Raw genomic sequence first — 14277 nt, forward strand, 5'->3', positions numbered from 1 at the left:
ATATTAATACCTCTAATTCCAATTTTACACCAAGAATTTCATTCTAATCTTCCCCCTTCCCATTTGTAACTCCCTTCTCTAATAGTAAGAAACCTGATTCACAATATTATCTACATAGTTTACTTGTTCACTCAATCCTACAATACACAGAAAGCAGCTATGAAATTGCTATCATAGCACTATGAAAAATAAATCTTTTTAACTAGGGTTCAGTATTTGTTTGCAGTTCTTTTATCTTTAGTCTGAGTTAAAATACTGTGTTCAAAAGCTGTTTGGGTTAGTTCTCACCCCCTTCTTCTTTGATGTGGCTATATTATCCTACTGAATAATATAGGTAGGATCATTTGTTTTTATTTATATGCCATAGGCCCCTCCCAATGTTGTAGTTAAATATTATGTCACAATATAAGAAATATACATCTGGTCTCCTGCAGTTTCTGACACTGAGCTCCTAAAATCCCTGTAATTTTGTGAGTAATAGGAGTGTCTTCAGGATGGGGGCTGTTCACAAGAAAGACCAAGCCATGATTACAAGCCTGGAACTTTCAACCTTACCTTCCATCCTCCAGGGAGGGGAGAGGGGCTGGGGACACTCACCAATGACAATGATTTCATCAAGCACGTATATACGTAATGGAACATCCATAAAAACCCTAAACAAGGGGGTTTAGAGAGCTTCCGGGATAGTGAACACATCCACATACCGGCAGGGTGGTGCATCCCAAACTCCATGGCAAAAGAAACGCCTGGGCCTGGGACTCTTCTGGACCTTGCCCTATATACCTTTTTATCTGGCTGATCATTTATATTCTTTATAATAAACTGGTAACAGTACTTCCCTGAGTTCTGTTAGCCAATATAGCAAATTATCAAACCTGAAGAGGGGGTCATAAAAATGCCGATTTATAGCCAGAGGTGTGGGTAACATGGAAACCCACTGCTTGTGACTGGCATCTGAGGGTGGGGCAGTCCTGTGGGAATGAGCCCTTACCTTGTGGAGTCTGCAGTAACTCCAGGTAGTTAGTGTCAGAACTGTATTAAATTACAGGATACCTTCTTGATGTCTGCAGACAACTGAAGAACTGCTTGGTGTAGAAAACCCACACATTTAGTGTCAGGAATGGTGTGAGTAGAAAAACAATTTTCTTTTCATTAAGACAGTTCCAAAAGGTAAACTTAAAGATGGATTACTGCCTCCAACGATCATTTCTACCCTAATTCCACCCACTCTCTATAGGTAACCAACCTCCTTAGTTATAGGTTTATCCTTCCTCTATTTCTTTTTGCAAAAATAAGCAGGTGAGTGTTCATTTTCTCATTTTCCCATCTTTTCTACACAAAGGTAGTATATTACATATACTTTTTTTGCACTGTACTTTTCACTTAATAACTTATCCTGGAAATCATTCTATATCAGCTACTAGAGATCTTCATTCTTTTTGACAGCTGCAGAGCACTCCATCCAGTTTATTCGGTTACTACCATTTAAGTATTTTCAGCATTTTACAACTACAAACAATGATGACAATATATTTATATACTGATGAGAGTGTATTTTCAGGGTAAATTCCTACAAGTGAGACTCCTAAATCACTTGTGAATATAAAAAAGTGAATATATTTTTAATTGTTACATCTTGTCAAATTCCCCTCCAAAGAGCCTCGTCGCGCTCCCTCACGCCCAGTAATGTCCAGGAGTGCCTGTCCCCGCAGCCTCCCCTTCTGAGTGTGCTGTCCCGCTGTCTGACTGTTGCCAGCCTGGCGGCTGAGAAATGGCATCTCAGTATACTTTCAATTTGCAATTCTTTTATCATTGGTGAGATTAAACATCTGTACAAAGTATTTAAGGGCCATTTAATGTTTGTTTGTAAATGAAGTGAATGAACGCTCATGTCACTTGATCATTTTTCCATTGGGTTTCTCAGTTTATCTTCCCTTAATTTTTAAGAGATCTTAATATGTAAAGGACAGTAGCTCTTTATCTCTGACATATGTTAGAAATATTTTTCTTTCAGTTTGTCATTTGTCTTTTGACATTGTTTTGGTGGGTTGTTACCAATCAAAAGTGTTTTTTGGGGGTGGGGAGGGAAGATCTCAAGCCAACAATCTAACTTTATACCTGAAATAACTCAAAAAAGAACAGACTAAAACCAAAGTAAGCAAAAAGAAGAAATAACAGATTAAAGCAGAAATAAAAACAGAGAATTTAAAAAATGGGGGGGAAATCAATGAAAATAGAGTTGGTTTTTTTTTAAAAGATCAACAAAGTGGACAAACCTTTAGCTAGATTTACAAGAAAAAATGAGAGAAGACTCAAATAACTAAAGTCAGAAATGAAGAGTAAACATTACCACTGATGCCACGAAATGCAAGAGATTGCTATGAATAATTATATACCACTAACTGGATAACCTAAATAGATAAATTCCACAAAAGATACAACCTATCAAAATTGAATCATGAAGAAAGAGAAAATCAGAGCAGACCTATAACTTAGTAAGGAAACTGAATGTTAGTCTCCTTAGGTTTTTTAAAAAAGGCTCTTGCAAATAAATTAGAAGAAATAAACAACTCTTTTTTTAAAAAATAGGCTTAGGAAATGTACAGGTAATTTATAGAAAAAGCACAAATGGATAACAAACATATCCCCAAATGTCTAATCTCATTAGTAACAAGAGAAATAAGATTTCTACTTACGGGGGTAAGAGATTGTCCATTTCCCCACATCTATAGATAGCAGTGGACCCTTCACCCACCCCCAATCTTTCCCAAAGAGATAAGTGGAAAATGTTATTTTACAGTGTTACAGTAGCTGCTCCTATTCTTGGTTTGCTTTTATTAAGTAGTTTAAGACATGGTACATAAGTGGCACAACAGGGCTTTAAGGGCTGGGGGCAGAACAGACACTAAGCACCCATACCTGTTAGGACGTTACTTTAGAGAGACAGAGAGACAGATATACAAGGTCTGTCCAGAAGGTATTCAGCCATTGTAATATGAAAAATAGAGACATTTATTGGAGGAGATACAAGGTACCAGAAACACTGTACATAGAACAATGATACCTCAGTCCCCTTCAAAGTAGGCACCTTGGGACCTCACACAGTTCTCCCAATTGCCATCAGCTGCCCCGTCATATTTTCCTGAATTTCATCAAGGGTCTGAAATCTCTTCCCTTTCAAAGGTGATTCTAGTTTAGGGAAAAGCCAGAAGTTGCAAGGCATCAAACCTGGGATATAGGGGGCTGAGTCATCTGGGTGATTTGATGGTTCACCAAAAAACTCTGCATAAGATGCGGTGCATGAGTGGGTGCGCTGTCGTGATGAAGCTGCCAATCATCAAGTGCCCATAGCTGCCGCCTTCTGAATCATCTGAATAATTTCCGTGGAGGAATGTTCAAGTTTAATGCAAAATTGGATACTGTCTCATTGCTCCACTCGCTTAGTCATTTTGAATTAGATGAGACAGTACACATGCTCACTCAATGGAGTTTACCACACCCACCAACTAGTACAGTGAAGTCGCCATTGTCCACACACGTGCATTCCAGTCCACTCTCCTTGGCTGCCAGGTTACATCGATATGGCACAAACCGTTCTCATTATATTAACTATGGCTGTACTTTTTCCGGACAGGCCTCATATATGGATTGAAAAGCAGGTATGTGGGTAGGTTAGGCCATTAAATAGAAAAGTACAGCTCAGGGAGTTACCTGCAAGCCAACAAGATTATACCATTTTTATCAATTTCTGAGGTACCAACCACTTTAACATTTTAAATTAAAATAGAGGAACCAAGGTTTATTAACATTAGGATGGCATATTAATTTTGACACTATGTGTGATGGTGGAGAGGGGCAGTGAAATTTTAATTTAGCACTTAATCACATTCCTCTGTTTTTACAAATTATATATTTTTAACCTGGAATATCTATATAGCAGATGACTATTCATTTTTCAAAATGGCTCAGACTTTACTGCTTCCAGGAAACTTGCCCTCGACAGTACCCAGAGCCCAGGCTCCTTCCCTGGTCACCCCCCTTCTACATTGCTTCTGTAACTTGTATAAAAAATGGATTCCTGTGTTTTCATCTGGTTTCTCTAGCATCTAAACTGTGCTCAACTCTTAGGAAGTCTACAATAAATGCCTGCTGAACAGAACTCAATTTACCTTTCTTGGAATTACAAAGTATATTAAAAAGAAATGAAATGGCCTTGGTGAACCCGCGGCAGCCACCTTAGCAAATGTCGCTAGCTCAAAGACCAAATTTGGACAGAGACAGCAAAGTTCTCAATTAGGGTGACAGAGGGAGTTACTAATGCATTTAGCTCCCAGCATTAAGTCAGAAGAATCCACACTGAGAGTAAGAATCAGTAAGAATGATAATTAATTTAAATTGATTTAAAGCCTTAAATCAATTATCCACAGCTATCACTTTGAAAACTATCTTTTGTAATCTTTTGTTTAAAATTAATATTCATAAATTTTGTTACATGTATCTTACATTTTACAATAAAAAAACTAGATAAAATATACATAGTGGAAAAAGATCAGAACACACATAATGCTGAAGTAAAAATTTTCCCTAGATCCACCATTTCCCAGAAATAATCCCGCCTCAATAATCTGGTATGTATTTTTCCAGGTTTCTCTGTGTACATACTAATGTAAATTATTATTATTAATATTTACAAAATTGAATCATACTTTATAATACATAGTATCTTGCATTTGTTACTTAAAAATATATTTTGTACATTTTTTAAAGATTTTATTTATTTACTTTTAGAGAGAGGGGAAGGGAGGGAGAAAGAGAGGGAAAGAAACTTCAATGTGAGAGAGATCCATTGATCAGTTGCCTCTCACACGCCGCCATCCAGGGACCTGGTCTGCAACACAGGCATGTGCCCTGACTGGGAATTAAACTGGCGACCTTTCGTTTCCCAAACTGACACACTCAATCCACTGAGCAACACCAGCCAGGGCTATTTTGTACGTTTCTTCGTATCTGCACAAATAGATCTACCTCATTTTCTTCTATGAGCCTTCACAGAATTCTAAAACCAGCTTTCATAGAATTCCATTGTATGGACATACTATAACTTATTTAATCATTGTGTTACTGCGAACAATACTACAACATACACAAACACGTATCTTTGAGCACATAGGTAGGTGTTTAAAAGAAACTCCTAGAAGTGGGATTTCTGGGTGAAAGTGTATAATTATTTAAAGTTTAAAAGATGTTGCAAAACTGTTGCACTATCACTTTTAAGACCACAATACCAATTTACTTTTGGCTCTGAAATGAAATTATTTTCTACTGCATTTATATTTATTACACGATTTTAGTGTTCCTGAGCTTTACTTAGTTGAATCAAGACTGCTATATTTAATTCAGTCTGATGCCATTTTACATAAAACATCTCCTGATTTCAGATATGTGAAATACAAAAAACATCCTTTTTGTATTAGACGAAACACAGTTTTTAGTTGCCTCGGAAAACAAATGATCAACTGTTTGTACTCAGAAAATGCACTTTCTCAACAACAGAACAACAGCAAATCAAATGCTCACAATTAAATTATACTTTTCCAAAAGTATATTTTTGCGTAAGATATGAAACATGTGATAGCCAATTTGCTAAAACTAGAGAATTATTCACATTAAACAAGCTTTAGAAGACCCACTTGAATAATAATTGCAGAGAATTTTCTTCTCTGCCACAAGAATTCATAGCATCAGACCACAGAAGAAATCAAAGCACCCACCTATTTCCTAACATGACAAACCCTGGCCCATATACCCATGTGAAAAGATGTTCACAGTTACTGTATTAGCAAAGCCTCTTATTGATAAGAACAGCCCGCTCTCTCTTAACTGGACTGGACTCATTCACCAGTACACAATTCGTCTTGATCTTTGATAAAGAAATCACTTTGGAAGTTTAGTCCCCAGACACAGCTGCCTTTGGATGTCTCTGCCAGAAGCACCTAAGAGCTGGGTATCTTTTTCCTGCACGAATGTTGGAGCTGAATAGAGTGATACAGATACTCCTTTAAAGTCCTTTTTTTTTTTTTTTTTTTTTTTTGCTTTCGTTTTGTTTGCAGTGGCTAATTGCTCAAAAGATTAACATTAAAGGAGTTGTCCGAATGACAATGAGACCCTGGCCGGATTGTTCAGTTTGTCAGAGCTCCCAATAAACCAAGATTGCCTGTTCGATCCCTGGTCAGGGAACATACAAGAATCAACCAATAAACGCATAAATTAGTGGAATAACAAATGGATATATCTCTCTCTCTCAAAAAAAAAAAGAAAAGAAAAGAAAAGAAAAGAAAAGGAATGACAGACTGATCACTTGCCATCTCAGGCATTAACTGTGTATTTTCTACACTTGTGACCATAACATGTGTGTAGAAAGTTACACGATATCTTGATGTGCACAAGAAAGAGGCACCAAATAAATACATTGGAAATGTCAGACCCTCTTGGCTAAGCAAAGAGAGAAGAATCAAGTCAGATGACCTAAACTCTAAATAGATACAATCTCCTGACAATGAGTCTAAAACATGAAACTAAGTCTGTTTAGATTTTATTATGACTGGTTGAAATGTCATAGGTGTTAATAAGGCCCCATCAAATAAAAGAGAATTTTCCAGTCCTCCTTTCATCCTTCAAGGCATGTATCTCTCTCCCTCTCCCCTAAACTCCAAGGGCCCGTCTTTTGCTGTAACTTGTTTCCGGAGCCCATTTCTTCTATGGCTTATTTCTTCCACCTCTGTGACTATCTACATAAACTTTCTCTCATAATTCAAAGAGAGAGGGAATTTTCCAGCTGAACTTACTGCTATCAATATTAAATCCTTTTTGTGTACCTATCACTTTACGCTGAATGCTTGTGATTTTCACTAAATATCCCCTATGTTCTTAGGCTATTTTTTGCATGTGACTTATAAATGTAACCCTTCCTATGAATAGTGGCAAAGAGGTAAAGTTCAACTCACATCAAATTCTGTAACTTTAGTTTCTCTGCTTTTGCTACTACTGTTCATTTCTTCTTATGCATGTAAGCTACAATTCTCAGAGTATATTGAGCTTTCCTTTGCTACTTAGCTGAAAAATGTGATTTTCACCAAAATCCATGCTTGCATACCTCTTCTTTCCTGTTCCCCTCATGAGAGCATTGCAGTCCTCTCATAGCTTTCAATATCTTGAGGGTGTTAAATAATCCTTTCTTCCCTACACTATCTCCTCTTGGCCTACATCTCACATCTACCCTAAAAAGAAGTCCCAATGAGACATATATTCAAAACCTGACTATTAAACCCTCTTTAACACCCCTGCACCTAACCAAGACACTGAACAGTGTGTTAACCAGTATTTGATTCACAAAGTACACTTTTTGATATTTGGGGTATATGTGACAAAAATTCATATAAAAGGATAGGGGATAGAGATCACAGCTGGGTTTTACTAGGTGAAGGTCAAAATTTTACCCTACTGAATGAGCTCACTAAAGCCCTTTACTATATGTAAAAGCTTAGACACAGGATGTAGAGAAACATCTTTTAGTTCTTTACTAATCCTTTTATTATATGTTGTGAAAACAAACAAACAAAAAAAACCAGAAATAAAAAACAAAACTGCCCTGGCCAGTGTGGCTCAGTGGACTGAGTGCAAACTGAAAGGCTGCAGGTTCAGTTCTCAGTCAGGGCACGTGCCTGGGTTGCAGGCCAGGTCCCCAGTTGGAGGAGTGCAAGAGGCAACTGAAAGGTGTATCTCTTGCACATCAATGTTTCTCGTCCTCTCTTTCTCCCTCCCTTCCTCTTTCTCTAAAAATAAATAAATAAAATCTTTAAACTCCCCCTTCCCCTCCCTCTCCTAGAAGGCCAGGGATGACAGTTGCAAAGGCTAAAACCCTCTGGATGCTGCTGCTGAGCGTGGCCGCCAGCCTCAAAAGGCCACTTGGGGTAGACCTTGGAAATCAGCCTTGGGGCTTGGCAACAAACAGGAGCTCCTGATACACTTTTCTACATTCAGCCTTACCGCCCACAAATCCATTCTTAACCAATAACTACTTTTATTCCTTCTTTTCTCCAAATTATCCATTTAGCATATAGACAGACAGATGATATAGATATATAGATAGAGACAGAGATACAGATAGAGATACAGATACAGATAAATATAGATAGTGTTGTGCCAGGCACTGGGACAGAGTAGCGGCGGGGCATGCAGTCTGCAGCTGGGACAAGCTGCAGTACAAATCTGACTATGCCCTGCTCTGCTGAAAATCCTTCAGTGCTATTCAAGGTTCCTCAAGGTTCTGTCCCCAGTAATCTTGCTAGCCTCACCCCCCCACTGCCGTCTGGGCCCTTGCATTCTAGGTTCCAACCATAAGGAACTATTTTCAGGTCCATTATCTGATGCTATTTCTCTTTTGCCTGGCCAACTCTTGTCCTTCTGCCATGACTCAGTCTAAAGGTCTTATTCTCTGAGAAAGCCTCCTCTGACCTCAAGACCAGGTAAGATACGACAGAAAATTCTGGTGTGGCGTGCAACCTCTATTTTTTTGATTGAACACTTCCCCTTCCTTCCAGTGTTGAAAATAAGTATCTAATAAAATAAGCTCACTTAATGGCTGACACAGCTCTGCATCCATGTCCTTTACCTCGTTTTCTCTGAAGCAGTTTCTGAGAGGATGTAACATACATCCCGTTGTCCAATTCGAAATAAGGTTAAGGTAACCTTGGCTGGCACAAGTGAGTCAAAAATCTGGAGAAAGTAAAATTGCATTCCAGCTTGTCTTCTGGCACAATGAATGTGCTGCAGAGACTCCACTGGGCAGCAGAAGGGCACGGGGCAAGCTCACTGCACCCAGGTCCCCCTGAGGGTCTCCGATGTGCTTCTCTGTGCATCCGTCCCAGACATGGCACAGCAGGACCATGCTTCCACTGCCGGCCGCAGCACGCTGCCTTTTCCCTGCTACGGGCACTTTTTGTTCAGAAGAAATAAAATTTAAGAGTTTACTAATTTGAAATTGCAGTGTGGGTTTTTGTTCCAGCTCCATCAGTTATGAGACTAATTAACAGCTCTGGCACACACAAAAGGACTTGCCTCTTCCAAGAGAGTCCACTGAGCTCTCCCTACATCACCCTATGTGACACAAGCCCTTTGCTTCCTTACTTACTTATTCACAGCACCTTTGTACTTGCCTGGCTCCCCCTGTGCCCTTGAGCACAGAAACGTCTTATTTGCTGTTGTAAATATTGAGTATCTACTATACCTGGCACATAACAGGCACTCAATAAATGACTGGTAAATGAATCAATATAGACCTGAAGGTGCTTCAAGGAAACAAAACAAAACAAACATTAGAAACTCTGAGGATACACGGTTCATATCAAGTCAGTAAAAACTATTTCGCTGATAATTTCCAATTCCTTCTCACCTGACCGATATCGTTCGTCTCTGGCTCCCCCAGATCGAGTTCGGTGGTACTTAGAAGGGGCGGAAGTTTGAGCTGCAGATGGAGCAGGTATCTGGTTTCTATGTTCTTTCTGTGCTGCTGAATCAGCTTCTAAAAAAAGGAGGTTTGGAAGATGGTTATCCGATAACAATAATAGTTAACATTTTCTGAGCACCTCACATCATTCCTACAAAACTCTAAGGTAGGTATTATTACCCCATCTATAGCCAAGAGTTAAAGGGCATATACATATAGAAAAATGATACAAGACATCCAGACTAAAAATATCATCTTAGAGCCGTAACTGTGAACAAGTGATAGGAGAGAAATAGCAAAAAGATCTATCTAACGTGAAGAAGCCATTGCAGAGACTCCAAGAACTGGTGGGGTCGAGTGCTGGGACAGGTATATGACCCTTAATCCTGCAAGTGGTAACTTGGGGAACTTTAGCCTCCCCAACATAAGTTACTCCAAATAAACATATTTAAGCAAAAGTAGGGTGCTTACTATGGAAACACAGGTTCAAGTCATACCTATTAGGCCCTCTTCCAACTGGAGCCACCCCTAAAACCTGTCCTTTCCAGCCCCTGGTCTGTGCCCATACTCCGCACCCCTAACATTCACTGCCTAGTAAAGAATGTGGGGAAGGGAGGCATGCCCTCTCTGGAGCACGCCCATGCACTTCTGTCAGGCATGTACTTAAAACAAATTCCAGGGGCCCCCATGGGACTTGTAACCAGGGGAACAGTGGGCCGCAAAACCCCTGAACTTGTCTCCAAGGCCTGCCTACATATATGCAGGTAAACTAAGCAGAAGAAAAACACCTCAAGTTCTGATATTTTACAGTCTATTTTTCAAATAGTGTTAGCTCCTAAGTCCTAAATGTTTTTGATATAGTAAGAACATTTAAAATGACATATATCCTTTTAACAAAATTTTAAGTGTACAATATTGTCAACTATAGGCACAATGTTGCACAGCAGATCTCTAGAACTTACTCATCTTGCATAACTAAAACTTCTGACCCATTACAATAGCAACTCCCCATTTCCTCCTCCCTCCAGCCCCTGACAATCACCATTCTACTCTCTCCTGCTATGAGCATGACTATTTTAGATTCCTCATATAAGTGGAACCATATAGCATTTGTTCTTTTGTGGCTGGCTTATTTCACGCAGCATCACATCCTCCAGGTTCAATCACTTTGTCACACACTGCAGGACTCCCTTCTTTTTTAGGGCGTATTTTAAGTTTCTTTGATAGCACTTAGTTGTGCCTAGCAAGGCAGCTTACATAGAGGAAATGAAGTGTCCACTATAGTAAGATGTCACCCATCCTGCAACTGCACTGTTCCAGACCACAGCTCAGAAGCAGCTTGCACAGTGGTCCAGGGAGTACAACAGGCTTACATAGCTCAGGAAAAGGGTTGAAGGTGCCCTAACTGGTGTGGTTCAGTGGACTGAGCTCCGGCCTGAGAACCAAAGGGTCACTGGTTCAGTTCCCAGTCAGGGCACATGCCTGGGTTGCGGGCAAGATCCCCCAGTTGGGGGCGTGCAAGAGGCAACCGCACATTGATGTTTCTCTCCCTCTCATTCTCCCTCCCTTCCCCTCTCTCTAAAAATAAATAAATAAAATATTTAAAAAAAACAAGGGTTGAAAGTATTATGGTACTTCAGGAATTGAGACTCATAACGTCATGTCATTAAAAAAAAAAAGAGGATCAGCATGCCCAAGAGGCCATGTGTTAGGAGCTCTAGCTGACAGTCCCAGCTGAGCCCAGCCTTTCCTCTGTTTCTGCCAAGGCACCGTCTTGGACCTTCCCGACTGACCCATACACACCAGGTGAAAACCACTTAGCGACCCCAACGAGCACAAAGTAGAGCACAAAAACCACTCAACTAAGTCCTGATGCGCAAAGTCATAGCATAAATTTAAAGGTTTTATTTTTTAAAGGTTATATTATTTTTTATACATTGTTTTTAAGAAGGCAAAAGAGTGTATTTTAAGATGCTCTCCACAAAAGTGTTTTTATAGTAAAAATGTTTCCTTTTTATGGTCCCTGGTAGCTGAGATTTTTATTATAAAATATATTAACAGAGCAGAATATGCTTTAATTGAGATTTTGGGAGGTCATGTCTGGGGTTGCAAACCAGTTTTTAATCAACCTAAATTCCCTTGATAATCTATTTCACAGAAGAGCTACACTGAAATCTTAGTATTTTCACACCTTGTTTCACTTATTAGTTTTAGTGCTCTAGAACAGGAGTCAACAAACTATACAGCCCGTGTCTGTTTTTACAAATAGTTTTTCTTAAAACACAGCCCTGCTCACCTGTTTACACATTGCCTATGGATGTTTTGACACTGTAAAGGCAGAAGTGATTAGTTGCAACAGAGATTGTATGGTCCTCAAAGCCTAAAACATTTTACTATCCGGTTCATTACAGAAAAAGCTTGCCACCCCCAGCCTACAATAATAAAAGCTAAAATGTAACTGTCTGCTTTGTGCTAGGCACTGTGCATACAGAAGCACATATAAAAAAGTTTTCACATTTTATCTTATTCGTCACAAGAACCTTACAAAGTCAGCACTATCTCTATCAACTTACCACAGAAAAAGAAACAGAGACATGTATTATTTTATCCAAAGTCACAGAGCCAGGGAATAACAGAGCCAAGATTCGAATCCAGGTCTGTCCAACCCCACTGGTTCTCAACCAGAAAAGGTTATTATAAATAAGGTTGTGAAAACTCTCCAAACACTCTTAAAAGGAAGGCAATCAGAATTAATAATTTAGTTTGGGAGTATCTAAATGCTTCAGGATTTATAGTCAGCAGCTAGACAATCATTTCTTTTTCTTTTTTAAAATACCTGCCTTTATGTGAAAGATTGTGCAAAAAGTCCCTCCCAAGAGCGCTCAGCTATTCATTAGAGAAGTTATTTAAAACATTCCAATTGGTGTTGGGGGATGTAGAAGCAGGTACAGGGGGAATAAATGGTGATAGAAGACTTTACTTGGGGTGGTGAACACAAAAAAACTTAAACAGAGAACAAAAATTAGAAAGGGGCTATTTTTATTAATATGGTCAGATGATATACACAGGAAGGAAATCACATTAGCACACATGAGCTACTTTGCTTGCAAATATGCAGAGAGGGAATGGTCTGACTTAGCATCAAGTTTAAAACACTAGTTTTGTATTACTTTTTGGTAGGCCATAATGAATATATAACTAAATTACCCACCACTGATTATTTTTTTGATTAGATAAGCAGATTTGCTAGAATGGATCAAACCACAATGCTAAGAAATATGGTACTTCCAAATGAGGTATTAATAATCCAAAGTATGAAAGGAATGAATATAGATTTGTATTTCACAAAGGATGGACACAAACGGTTCTTTTATGTTTTACTATTGCTCTCTCACTTAGGCTTTTACTTTGTATTTTTCAACAATTAATGAGCAGAAAGAAGATAATGGCTAAAGATTTGGCTAAAAATTAAAATTTGAAATAAAGAATTGATAGCGGTTGACAGGGGAACTGGGAGTTGATACATTCGTTTGGGGAATAATCACAGAGGCTTGAACATTTCCACTCAGATTGCCTAGAGGTTGTCACAGATCAGACCACAAGGAAATGTAACATAAATACAGACATCTAACAAGATTTGACCAAGTGAGAAGATACTTAGCCAAGTGATCTACCAAACTGCTTAAAAATAAAAAAAAGCCCCACAACACAACACACTAGTCACCAAGCAACATTAGAAAGATGCTCGGCAACGCTTATCTCGGCTCCCTTAGGGATTCAGTCATCCAGGCAGACCAGGTCTCTTCTGGGTCTAAACTCAGGACAAACATTGCCTTGCACCTTGCCAGAAATAAAATGAAAAAGCCAAAATGAAGTTTCAGTAAATGGCTGACAAGTTTGTTCAGTGACCATTCGTCAGGCGCCCAAATCATAATGTCACAAAACCATGGATTTCTGACACAATAATCTTGACTCAATGTGTGATGCAGCTACTTCAAGTTCAAGACAGCCTATCTAAAAGAGAAGTAAAGAAAAGAGAAGAGTGAAATGAATTCCTAGGAATTGAATCACTTTAAGTATAACAAAGGAGCTTAATAATGAAACCCTCTAATCTTTTTGAATGTGAATAATCACTCTCCAACTTATATGTGAATTTTATAAACTTTTATTCCAATGTACTGGAGTTTACTTTTTTGAACATATGATTTACAAATATATTTTATTTTTGCATTGAAAAAACTGGAAGTAAATACAGTAAAATGTTAACAGCAATTATCTCTAGGTGATGAAATTTTGGATGGCACATATTTTTTCCATAGGCTTTATTGGGTTTCTACAATTTAGAAAAGTTCTCTATTTGGGTTATAAAAAGAATATATGTTCATTTTAGAATGTCAAAATCATAGATAAGAGTAAAGAAGAAAATAAAAGTGATACTGGATTTTCTTAATTAGAAGGCCACACTACATAGAGCAGATTCTTACCAAATACATTTTCAGCTTCCTAAATAAATTATGACACTATAAGCAGGACTTTTCTATCTTCTAACATCAATTGTTTCCTTTTTTGTTCCCCCATGAACAACTGGCAAATCAACGCATATGTGGAAGTTAAGAGGGAAAAACTATGTCTTGGCTGGATTAAAATAATTTTGGAAGGCTAACTCCCACCTTAGCTTACTGGCCAGGGCAACAGTTTACCATGGAAGGGGGTGGAAAACAATGTACCTCAGGTCTCATCAAAGAGAGAAGGGAGGGGTCTGGAACATAGGG

The 14277-nt window shown here is 38.6% G+C and overlaps 1 protein-coding gene across 3 annotated transcripts in view; it reads right to left on the minus strand.

Moving 5' to 3' along the window:
• Nucleotides 1-14277, minus strand: part of DIP2B (disco interacting protein 2 homolog B) — a 215057-nt gene that overhangs the window by 84874 nt on the left and 115906 nt on the right. For all 3 annotated transcript variants that reach the window (XM_054591118.1, XM_054591119.1, XM_054591117.1), the window contains exon 3: nucleotides 9452-9580. In XM_054591118.1, the coding sequence (XP_054447093.1) occupies nucleotides 9452-9580 (129 nt within the window). The remainder of the gene's footprint in view (nucleotides 1-9451; nucleotides 9581-14277) is intronic.

Source organism: Pteronotus mesoamericanus, unplaced genomic scaffold (genome assembly GCF_021234165.1).
Source record: "Pteronotus mesoamericanus isolate MK-2021 breed Mesoamerican mustached bat unplaced genomic scaffold, CSHL_Meso_final scaffold_21, whole genome shotgun sequence".
Classification (NCBI taxonomy): domain Eukaryota; kingdom Metazoa; phylum Chordata; class Mammalia; order Chiroptera; family Mormoopidae; genus Pteronotus; species Pteronotus mesoamericanus.